Source organism: Cryptotermes secundus, unplaced genomic scaffold, assembly GCF_002891405.2.
Source record: "Cryptotermes secundus unplaced genomic scaffold, Csec_1.0 scaffold1114, whole genome shotgun sequence".
Taxonomy (NCBI): domain Eukaryota; kingdom Metazoa; phylum Arthropoda; class Insecta; order Blattodea; family Kalotermitidae; genus Cryptotermes; species Cryptotermes secundus.
In genome coordinates, this window is record NW_019737401.1 from 63,905 (window position 1) to 76,883 (window position 12,979).

General features: G+C 37.6%; 1 protein-coding gene across 13 annotated transcripts in view; it reads left to right on the top strand.

Annotated features, from left to right (window-relative positions):
- Window positions 1-12,979, top strand: part of LOC111870405 (inositol hexakisphosphate and diphosphoinositol-pentakisphosphate kinase) — a 112,280-nt gene that overhangs the window by 23,285 nt on the left and 76,016 nt on the right. For 11 of the 13 annotated variants that reach the window (XM_023862662.2, XM_023862663.2, XM_023862661.2 and 8 more), the window contains exons 3-4: window positions 3,964-4,146; window positions 12,379-12,519. In XM_023862662.2, the coding sequence (XP_023718430.1) occupies window positions 3,964-4,146; window positions 12,379-12,519 (324 nt within the window). The remainder of the gene's footprint in view (window positions 1-3,963; window positions 4,147-12,378; window positions 12,520-12,979) is intronic. The other 2 variants (XM_023862664.2, XM_023862667.2) reach the window with 2 other exon arrangements.

A 12,979-nucleotide genomic window follows, 5' to 3' on the forward strand; every position in this document is an offset into this window, starting at 1 on the left:
AAAAGGAAGCAGGGATGCAATTGGGATGATGAGAATTTTGGAAGAACAAACTTTGGAGATAGATGAACTGTGTGTTTGCTTCATAGACTGGCAGAAGGCATTTGACCGTGTAAACTGGACCAAATTAATGCAGATCCTAAAGGAAACAGGTATCGATTGGCGTGAAAGAAGATTGATTAGCAAATTGTACATATATCAGAAAGTTAAGAGTACGACTGGACGACAGAGGGGAGACAAGAAGTGTGCAGATTGGAAGAGGAGTTCGACAAGGATGCTGTTTATCACCAATTCTGTTCAACTTGTACAGCGAATGCCTTACCAAGGAAGCTCTGGATGGGCTCGGTGACTTCAAAGTAGGAGGGCAAATTATTCAAACTGTGAAATATGCAGATGACCTTGTGTTAATGGCTAAGGAAGAAACTGTGCTACAGGGCATGATTGATAGACTAATTGAAAATGGAAGGTGCTATGGCATGGAAATGAATGTGGAGAAAACAAAAGTAATGAAAATTTCGAGACAACCAACCCCAGTCACAATAAAGATAGACCAAAAACAACTGGAGAATGTGAAATGTTTTAAATATTTGGGTAGCTTGTTAACAGATGATGGAAGGTGTACTAGTGAAATTAAATCCAGGATTGCCATGGCAAAAGCTGCGTTTAGCAAGAAGAAGAATCTTTTTACCAGCAAATTGGACTTAAATTTGAGAAAGAAACTAGTGAAATGCTACGTTTGGAGCATCGCTTTGTATGAGGTTGAAACTTGGACACTTAGGGCAGTAGATCAGAAACACCTGGAAAGCTTCGAAATGTGGTGTTGGAGAAGGATGGAGAAGATCAGTTGGACCGATTATGTGAGAAATGAAGAAGTGTTATTTAGAGTCAGTGAGCAGAGGAATATCCTACACGAAATAAGAAAACGGAAGGCTAATTGGATTGGTCATGTTTTACGCAGAAACTGCCTTCTAAAAGAAGTTATTGAAGGAAAGATAGAGGGGCAGATAGAAGTGACAAGAAGATGAGGAAGAAGACGTAAGAAGATGCTGGGTGACCTTGGGGACAGAAGAGGATACTCTCATTTGAAGGAGAAAGCTCTAGATCGCATTAAGTGGAGGAATTGTTTTGGAATAGACTGCGGACCTGTCGTCTGACAGATTACTGATGATGATTAAAACAGGCAGTAATATGTTGCTAGCAGTAAACTTCAGAAATTAGCCCAGTGTATGGACAGCATTCTCTGATTTTGAACTTAATATGCCCAGTTTCTTAAAGTTATTCTTGTGAATAAAAGCAACAAATGTCTTCTCAGAATTATATACAGTGATCTGCAAGCTAGAAATAAACTGACTTCTTGACAATAGAACATGAAAATTCAACACTAAACTGTAAAGTAATCATTGTACATGACTGTGAGCCTACACAAAATGGTATTACTAAAGCTTGTTCTGGTAAGATGCATTCATCATCATGCTTGTCTTCTGAGGTTTCACTCTCTAAAAGGTGTCTTCATAATATTCTTCATGCATTTTTTGTTTTTATTCTAATCAGTTCATTAAAATTACCCTATTTTCTCTAACAAGAAGTCTTGAATAATGGATGTATCTGGATTCCAAGCCCCCAGTCTTGGGCCTCTGATCAAGAAAATTTAATCTAGCTGTACAACTTCAGGAAGATAGTATTTATTCATTTTCATAGATTATGCAGCCTTGAGTAATGTATCTATCTTGTTAGTGTCATTCATTCATTTAGTTGAGTTCAGGCTAGATAAAGTTAAGCCACTTGAGTTATGAGCAAACATGTATACAGACATACATCCATCAGGTCATTCAATTGAATTAACAAGGTTAAGATGGATAGGAATCTGTTAATTTGACATGCGATTAAACCACACACAAATGAATCATGAGTTTTCTGTAGTGAGAATGGAACTTCATGGAAACAAATGCACAATCTCTCAAATTTCCATTGTGTAATTCAGTCCTGAATCATCCATCTCAGCTGCTGCTTGTCATGATGTAAGCACGTCTCAGTTTGGTGTTAGCTGAAGTGTGATTGGTATGGAACCGTGGATCTGGTGGAAAGACTTGAGGAATCTCAAGATAGAGAGGAATTGGCAAGAAAATGTGTACTACTGTGAGGAATGGGTATGTGTCTTGTTCATACTGCTGTGATGGTGTTGGCATGGTTTGTGAGAGACAAAACAAGTGTGCATATAATAATACTATGAAATGCAAGTTACTGAGTTACTCCATCTCAAATCAGTGGAGTCCACAACCTGACTCTTTCAAATGTCTGCGGAACTTGGCTCAGTGTGCAGGTGCTACAGTGATCACTGTGCATTTCAGTAATATAGCAACAGGGTTTCAGAAATTAACCAGTTAAAGTGTTATATTTTCTGTGTTCGTATCTCTCCTACATTTTGACTATAAAATTCCCCAGACATTTAAATTTGTTACTGCAGCATTTAATTTTGTAATTGTTGCCCCATTTTTAAAATTCAATATCTCAAGCATATGTTGTTGTAAAGTTATGAAACAAAAAGTTCCTGAAAGACCAAACCAAAACTGTGATGTATAAAGTACTTATAAGATCAGTGCTATCTTATGCCTCTTGAGACCTGGCCACTGTCAAGATCGGATGAAAGACTGTTAAGTATATTTGAAAGGATGATTTTGAGATATATCTTTGGACCAGTGGAAGAAAATGGAGTATGGAGGAAGAGGTATAACCCTGAGCTATATAAACTATTTAATGAACCAGACATTATTGGATTTATAACAATGGGCTTCCAGGAAGCCCAACAGTATAACACACGCAGTCGCAGGAGCACGACACAACAAAAGCACAACACACAAGATAGTGAAGGAGTGCTCCAACAAAGGAGAATGGGCGTGACTGACGTAGTGAGGGGCGACGTAGCGATGTGGTATCCTGAACAATTTTAATATTTTTAACGTTTGACAATGTATATGATAGATACATATTTTAGTTTTTTAATGTGTGAACATGGCATGCAATGAACTGGTTTGACGTGGATAAGTAAGCACCTGAAGATGGCATTATTATGCCGAAACATGTAGTGCGAGGGAGAGAAGGAAATAAATGAGTGTATGCACTGCAAGACGGATTAAATAAATCATGGACTTAAATCAGTGCAACAGGACGCTAAAATATAACATTAGGTTTGAATGGGCTGGACACACAATATGTGCCAGCGAGAATAGAACGATTAAGAAAATGCTTAATACTAAACCAGAAGGAAATAGGAGAGTGGGAAGACCAAGATTAAGATGGGAAGAATGTGTGTGGCAGGACATAAGAATTTTGGGTGTAAAGAACTGGAGGAATGTAGCATCGAATGGAGAAGAATGGCGAGCAATCCTGAGGAAGGCCAGGGCTCACAAAGGGATGTCGTGCCAGTGATGATGATGACACTCCATTAATATATCTGTTGTTTCTTGACATAGTTCTCTCCATATCAGGATTTTCCCTCCTAGTGAGGGATATTAAGTGTGAATGGATATTAGTTGAGGTTATGTCTGTTTGTGTTATTTGGGTGTTACATAAATAACAAAGACAATGACTGTTGGCACTGATTTTTCCTCCACTATAGATGAACACCATGAACAGAATTTAGTCACACAACATGTTTATTTCAGTAATAGTGAAGGTTTACCTTATGACAAGTGTTACTAATACACTTTGTTGTGAGTTCTGCACAGCTGTTCGCAGTTGTGGTATGGATATGTTGGATTGGATTGCTTCTGTTGAAGCAGTAATGCATGAAATAAACTCTTTAGAGATTGTGCAGCACTCAATAATTTCCATGCATAAGATCTCATTTTATAGTGAAGAAGTTTGGGCTTTGTTGCATGTTTTATCTTTGGGTTCATTGAGTCATGGTGTTGCAACATTTTAACATGATCGGTATAAATATACATGCTTCTTGTTATTGCATTGCAGGGCGACCTGACAGAGTTAGGAGATGATGATCTGGTTGCAGGAGAGGAGGGGAAGCAGGTGGTGGTGGGGGTGTGTGCCATGGCCAAGAAGTCGCAGTCAAAGCCAATGCGAGAGATCCTGATGCGCCTGGAGGAGTTTGAGTATCTGAAGATGGTGGTGTTTCCAGAGGAGGTTATCTTAAAGGTCTCATTTATCTGAAATATTCGTCGCTTGTTGATTAGGGTGGAACAAAGCACTTTTATAGCTGTCGTGTCCTACAGAGTGTAATACACACTGGTTTTCCAAACCTGCTATTGGAGTCACAAGAGAAATACGTAAAATGAAAGAAGATACAGGAAAAATATTCATCTCTATCTTTGAACATGTATCTTTCTTTCCTTGAAGATAAATGCTACATTAAGAATGGTGAAATAAATTAATACATGTAATTAAATAACTGGCCTAACAAAAAGTGGATCAAAATCAGGTTGGTGTACAAAACTGAATTTTGCTGCATAGGGGTTAGCACCCCGGTTTCCAATTCCAGTTGAACATTGGCTGGGAGATCGGCTATCCTGGCATGCTTTTCGTGTTGTCATGTGATTTTATGTAGTGTGACTATAGATGGGTTTTAGATTGATGTTCAGATTTATTTTACTCTTTGATACAGTACGTGACTACACTTTACAGTTTAATATTACACACACACATGTGCACGTGCATACTAATGACTCCCAATGGTGGACGTTCCCCTTCCTCTGGATTTCTGAACTGTCCCTGGCCCCAGCTACCAACAGCTAACAGTTACGGCTCACAGTTAACTGCAACAGTTCTCTAACTAACTAACAGACTGACTAACTAACTGCAACAGTTAATTGACCCTGTTTATAACATCTTGGTATGGACCAGGTAGAAAACACCATTCCTCTGTTGCAGTGCAGTTGTTGCCTTGGAAATATATTTGTTTGCTGAGCTGTTACTTAGCAACGGCTCTTGTATAGTTGGTTATTTTGCAGTCGTTCGTAGTAACAGATCTACATGTCACAGTATGTTTACTCAGTCCCTCCTGATAGGTGCTTAAGAAAAATTGTGATTGCTTCCTCCTACACCTTTTCCAAGTCATTATTCATAATTATTTTCTAATTATTATTTCTTGTTCTATAATGTTTTCAGTTAATGATGCATCAACTAAAGTAAAACCCACTGTAAAATGTATACATTCCATATCCTTGGGGGAAGTAACTATTGATGTGTGATAAATTATGTGCGCCAAGTACTGGAAATGACTTACATTTAATGTTACAGGAGGTATATAGATGAATTTAATATTTTCATTGTGGATGGTACACAAAGTTCAGGTTCACATTTCTACTCAAGGGAGAATATGAAGAGTCAGAAGTAAAAGCCAAAACAAAATATGTCACAATTGCTTTTGACTTGAGCTAATGAGCTGAGTATTTCTGTGATACAATATCTTCATAGTGTATAGGGGCTTTTTACAAAGTCATAATGGCCAATTGATTGTAAGATTGTTTATTGATGCATAGGCACAAGTGTGGTGATTGATAGGATGTGCATTAAATAGATTTAATCAAAATTTGAAAATGTTAAGTAAATAATACCATTTAACAGAGCCACATGTGGAAGGTATAGTAAATTAACTGGAAATTAAAACAAATTCTTGTATGTGCATATCTTTGATTATATATTTTAAAGTCTAAAATGATGTAAGCACCAATAATTGTTATTGTAGTATAAAGAAGACAACTCTCTGTACAAATTAGCATGTAATATTTACCTAAATTGTAATTTAATTTAGTATTATAACCTTTTATTTTACTAATTATAACCTTACCTGTACTATAATTTTTACATTGCACAGAAACGGTCTGGAAGATAGGAGGTTATTTACCAAAAAAAAGTTTAAGGCCTTTAAAATAGAACATTAGAAACCCTCACTGTTGTAGGCTGAAATTGTCATTCTCTTTAACAAGCTTCATTTACCGTTGTTAGACACTTTTTTTTTTTTTTAAGGACAAGCTGTCAGCATAATAATGGGGCAATGACAGTGTTCCTTCTAAGGCCCCAGTTGTTTGATGTATCATGTTTTGTTCCACCCACTCAACAATAGTGTGAATGTTCCTGGAATAATGGGTCTTCTTGCATGCAAAACAAGAGACAGCTTTTCTTACACTGATGAATCTTGAAGTCTGATCAAACAGTATGAAGACTGAATGTGTGAAAATTAAGATGCAGTGCTTTCATCAATCAGGTTAATACCTTTCAAAGTAGGCTCTTTCAACACATACATACTTGTTCCACTGTTCCTGCTGTGCTGAAAATGACTTTTAAACACAGTTTTTGGAATTGCTAACAGCTGTTGTTCATTTGTTTCCACATTGTAAAATATGCCATTGACATTGCAGTGTATGTGTTTTTTTTGGGGGGGGGATAATTTTAGGTTTAGGGACCTGATGAAATTCACAGAGTGATTAGGGATGCTGTCTCAGTTGTTGAATACAGTATTAGATAAATATTACCATATAAATTGTGCGTTCAAGTTCTAAGGTATCTGATTTTTTTTCTCACACAATAATCATACAAAAAATTTGAAACTTCTGTCACTTTTCAATCTAATCTCCCTGCAGCCGTACACATTTTTCACAACGTCGACGCCATGGTTCCATGGCCGCTATGAACGCTTCTGTAGGAGTCTGTTTTGAGCACTGGAAAATTGCTGATGCAATAGCGGCACGACTGGTGAATGTGCGACCAAGGAGAGTGTCTTTCATCATTGGGGAAAGCCAAAAATCGCTAAGAGCCAGGTCAGGTGAGTAGAGAGCATGAGAAACCACTTCAAGGTTGTTTTCACGAAGAAACTGCTGCGTCGCGTATGCCTGATGCGCTGGTGCATTGTCCTGGTGAAAGAGCACACGTGCAGCCTTTTCCGGCTGTTTTTCTCGCAGTGCTGGAAGGAGCTTGTTCTTCAAAACATCTTGGTAGGATGCACCTGTCACTGTAGTGCCCTTTGGAACGCAATGAGTAAGGATTATGCCATCGCTGTCCCAAAACATGGCCACCATCATTTTTCCAGCACTGGCGCTTACCCGAAATTTTTCTGGTGGCGGTGAGTCTGTGTGCTTCCATTGAGCTGACTGGCGCTTCGTTTCAGGTTTGAAAAATGGCATCCATGTCTCATCCATTGTCACAGTTGATGAAAAGAAAGTCCCATTCATGCCTTCATCACGTGTCAACATCGCCTGGCAAATTGCCATGTGCGCAGCCTTGTGGTCGTCCGCCAGCATTCGTGGCACCCACCTGAAGGACACTTTCCACACTCGCAGGTCTTCATGCAGAATTTTGTGCACAGATCCCACAGAAATGCCAACTTTGGAGGTGATGTTTTCCACACTCAATCGGCAATCCTCCAAATCAACTTTCTCAACTCACTCGACCATGTTATCAGACCGACTGGTGCGAGGCCAAGATTTTTTTGGCTCATTGTCACACAACGTTCGGCCTTCTTTGAACTGTCGCACCCACGAACTCACATTTTTCACATTCATGACACCATCACCACGTGTCTCACTCAACTGGCAATGAATTTCAATGGGTGTCGCACCAAGCAAGTGGAGAAAACGAATGATTACTCGCTGTTCTTGTAACGAAAACGTCGCCATTTTAAGTATCAGAAACACTCCTCACTTTCTTCGCCACCACTAGAGTTCTGTGTGCCGTACAGTGCTGCCATCTCTCTTGTGCATTCACAAAGATTGCACACATATTTTAAACTAAACCGCATGTGTCTATCTGCTCCCAGTCCTAAGAAAAACAATCAGAGACCTTAGAACTTGAACGCCCCTCATACATTGGGCTGTCTGATCAGATGCATTGTCAAAGTGAATTTTCCACTTTCCCACTTTTACTGTTGTTTATGATGCACAGCATTTCAAAGATGTGCCTCAGTATTTTTAGCTAGAGATTTTTATTAAAAATCTGATCTTATGGCCTTTATGTGTTGTGTACAACACCCTTCTGATCACAGAAAACAATTAGCATCACTTCAGTTTTGCTGCACAGTTGGAATGCTTTATTTATTGATTTGTTTAGTTAGTTAGTTATTAAGTCTTGATGAAGATTTGGATTTCCATTGTGATTGCTGAGGCTTATTTTCTTAGTCATGACCAACCATAGACCCATAGTTTTAATTCTCTTCAGTGCAGAAAACAGACGTTCAACCGAACCACTACTTGCAGGAATTGTCACGATCAGTTCACATAACTTTGTCAGCTTTTTTTTTTTTTTGTGCACTCTCGATCGTAGTTTTTAGATGTAGCAAAAGCTGACCTGCATTCTGGATGTTTAAATCTTCATTAGAATAAAATACATTCAGTTCACTTCTTAAACGAGGAAAATTGAAGTGCTGGCCATACACTATTTTCAGTGACAGAAAAGGAATTTCAGGAAATGTCTTTTCATACTCCTTACTGCAACTAGGATTTATTAATTCAAGAAATTTTAGCTTTTCTAAGTTCTGAAACCTTAATTCAATTTGATTCACAACATTATCAAAAATTTCATAATAAAGTTTTCTGAAGCATTTTTTTATGTCTCCTACATTGTCAAGATGCAACCGTTTGCTCTATTGTTCATCAATTTCTTCATTTGAGGACATTTCAGAGGATACGTTCTCGAAGTTTTCTCTTTCCTTGGCTATATCTTTTTTCCTTTACAGTCACTACAGATACAAAAAGATATGCCATTTGATTTTGTTTGTAGTATGTCAGAAAGAATGGTGGTTACTGAAAAGGAATCTTTGAAAACAGCAAGTAGAAAATTAAAGTTGAAATCTTGCAGCACAGAAAGAAATCCTTGAGCAGCAAAGTACGTTTCATTATCCCAGTTATCTGGGTTTGCAATTATATTTGGGAACATGGTGTTCAATTCAAATTTGTACTTGTATACTGTCTCAACTAGACAACTCTTATAGTTCCACCTGGTTGGTGCGACTTTCGGAAACCTTTTTCACTTCTTGATCCAAACAGTGTGTCCTTTTAGAAGATGCAGAGAAAAAGGAAGAAAAGCTGTTCACTGTTTTGAGAAACACATTGCACTCTAATACTGGAGACAGACTGTGAAAGTACAAGATTAAGCTTATGTTCCATACAATGTATGAACATGGCATTTGGAAACGTGTCTCTCAGTGTAGTTTGTAACCCATTAAGTTCACCTGACATGACCGCTGCCCCATCATACTATTGCACCACTATTTTGCTGCCAAAAACCTACTGAACTACACAGTCTATAACACGTTCAGCTAATGCCGATGCAGTTCAATCAGCACTCACATCCAAAAATCCTAAAAACTGTTCTTGTATTTCACCATCACTAGTTGCATATCTTAATATGATTGAGAGCTGTGATTGGCTTCGAATGTCAGTTGTCTCATCAACCATTACAGCAACAAAAGGGGCCGAGCTTACTTCTCTTTTGATTTCTGTTAGAATTACGTCACTTATTGAGTCAATAAGGTCGTTTTGAATTCTGTTCAATAAACCTGCAATTACTGTACTGTTCTCAAGGTGATCATTGAGTTTATGATCATATTTCCTCAACTGAACTGATTCCACATAATTACCTCGGTCAATAGAATCCACGCTTTCGTCATGACCACAGAGAGTAGGTTGCCTCTTTCCTAAACGGCAAATGATATCACTCAAGCGTTTCATTATTTCTCTATTTTCTTTCACATTTTCATTGTGCTGTAGTATCGTAAGGCGCTTTTGGTTGTCATGTTGACAGTCAGTTCAAGATTTCCCGAACATAACAAGTTGCATTGTTTAAAATAATGTGAGTCTGAGAGTTCTCATGTCGTTTCAGTGCTTTATGAAGGTTGTTGATATCACCAAACCCAGTCTTATTCCATACATTTTTTCATTGAGAAACAATAGGCATGGCCAACAAAACAATTTTCCTATATTACGGCAACCAGCTAGCCACTCGGTTTTAGAATACTGTTCCAAATTAAATTTCCTAACACATAATTTGGTTTGTGCTTTAAGTTCTGGCAAATTGCATGTCAGTCCTCTTTCTATAATCATTTTCTCTTCAGAAAAGTCCCTGCTATTAACCCCCATTTTAAAAGGCTTTTGACTGCACAGTCACAGTCGCGTTGTCTGCCCACATTCATTTTAGCTATGGCCTGTGCGTGTAGTCTAATCACGAACCTGCCCTTGTACCACAATATCACACTTGCTTCCCTTAAACGTGGATAGCTTCTTTCTGATGCGTCAAAATGTGATCACAAATACAATCTTATGCCATCTAAATATGCACTTACAATATTTTAATAAAACTTAATGTTACCTATGACACCCAACAAGACTGAAATCACACATAAACAGTTAATTTTCACATAACCATCGAAAGAACACAGTTTGCCTGGCCAGCAAACTGAAAAATGCTTCCCTAATAACTTTGTGTTAGATTAAATCACATGATGATTAATGAAAGGAAACTTGGTCCATCCCCCCAAGCAGGGGAAGGGAGGAGGCATGTGGCCTTGAGCACGTGGTAAATTTTTAAGAACATGACAGTATTCACATCCTTATTATTCAAATTGAATTATTTATACATCTTCTCTTTTAGTTTCTTAGCTATGGAAGCAGTGCTTCCCTTGCTTCCATGCATGGCACACCACTGAATAAGTTTGTTATCATTGTGCCCTAAGTCACACACTTGAGCTACTGATTTATCATTTCTAGTTGTTGAAGGCACCCAAGATTTTTTAACATTTGACAGAGATTCATCCTTCTTTAAATCAACAGAATTACTTAGAAACTGACTAGGAACTCAGTGTTATATCTCCAGATGTTGTTTGTGTTAATTGATCAATTTTATGCTGTTCGGAGCAGTAAATGATTTTTGATTGCCGTCTTTCTGATCTCACAAAATTTAATGCAGACACCTTGTGCTCAAATATCATTAATTGACACATGCTCAGAGCACTCTTGAATTTAATTTCTCACCTTGAGCACTTGAAACTGCAAATTAGTGTGGCCATGCACTAATTTGTCAGAACATGTTCATTGTAACCATGCCCCTTTTAATTTATTTCAGATATGAATTTGGTCTAAATGCTTTTTGATCAGACCTTGTATGCTAGTTTATTGGGTTCACTTTTATAATAAGTGACAGAAACCTCAGGGATGTGAGTATTTTATGGTGAAATATATTAGATTGAATTTCACTGTCTCTCAAAAATGTATTTGCTAAATTGAAAATTTGCCAGAATTAAAACTGGTGATAATGTACACTAATATTGAAATATACATGTTTACATTTTCAGATGTATGAAATAATTACACATGTTAGGCATAATACTCACATTCCATAATGCAAGAATATCTGAGGAGGTTGTGTCACGTCAGTCTGGCTATCTTCTTATCTACTGCCTACATATCTGTCTATCCATGCTTCATCTTCAGATCAGCTGAGTGATTTGTGTAAAATGTTGTATGAGAGATATGCTTGTTTCATTTTAGTTCCAGTTGGTTCTTCAGGGACTCCTGTGTTATGTAAGCAGATTCATTTTGTCTTGTATTTCGTCAAAAATATGCCAAATTTAAAATATTACAAGTGGAAATTAAGGGTTTTAAAAGCTGTGTGCTTTATGTAAATTGAATCTTTTTTGCATATGGTATTTAGGACTCTGATAAAATCCAGTTTCAGCATAGAGAACTGTGGTGACCTCATATCATTCCATCTTCATGTTGCGACTACCACTAAGGCATGTGCATAATCCTCAGTACACATTTTCTACATACAAGCATGCCATCTTTCACATAAAGTAATATGTTTCATTGATCTTTGTATATGCAGAAACACTAGCTGAACATTATATCAGGTAGTTATTATCATTTACAATTCTTGTAATGAACACTTAATTCATTGTTGTCAGTTGGTAATACATCCTGCCTTGGCAGCGTTAAAATCTTTTTGGAATAATCTTTATGTAGCTTTTCACTTTTACACCAAGATGTACTACACTACATATTCCAAATTGGTTCTTAAGTAGTGAAGTCTGCCTATATGTCACTTAAAAACTCAGTGTGGCTAATTATCAATTGAAAGCTCATCTGCTTTTGTATACAGCATTTACCTACTTTTCTGCCCTCTGCAAGTGTTTTTGTGAATCATCTTATATTCAGTTTGGTTATAGTGCATAGCAGCGTAAGACAAGTTGTAAGACATCTTTGTGACAAATTTGAGAAAATGTAATGTGTAATTTGACTTATATGGCCAGCATGCTTTTTTAACGCACTGTTATTTGTTTTAATATGTGTATGTGCCACAGCTTGATGTTGTACCTTGGGAATATAACTCTTACATTATGCCATATGGTGGTACCTCCAAGCCATTCTGTCTGTTGAACAGAAGCCAGTGGAGGAATGGCCAATCTGCGACTGTCTCATCTCATTCCACTCAAAGGGCTTCCCACTGGACAAGGCCATCCAATATGCCAATCTTCACAACCCATTCATCATCAACAATCTCCATATGCAGTATGATATTCAGGTACATGACACTTATATCATGAAACCTAAATGTGAAAGAGGACCTTTTCAAAATCACAGTTTATTCTCTTACTGAGCTGTGGAATATGAACCAGTTTTCTTCTAGGGAAGAGAAAGACTCACCAATTGGTTACGAGCCAATAAATGGCTACTCCAGAAGTAGAGGTGATATCGTATAATGATAATTTCACCACTATTTAACCATCACTTTTCGTCAGGTGACTGATCAGATTGTTACAACAGTAATGCTCTAGTATTGTATTTGGGAAGGAACTTGGTTCAAATCTCAGCCTTTTGTATTTTCTTTTCAGGCTCTCTAGGCCACCACAATTTTGCCGTGACTGTAGCCTTCCAAATCCTTAGTTCATTATACAGGGTGATTCACGAAGTTTTACCCCTGCTTATGGTATATATTCCTGGGGTTATATCCTGCAAAACTTCCTTATAAACTTTTGGTTGAT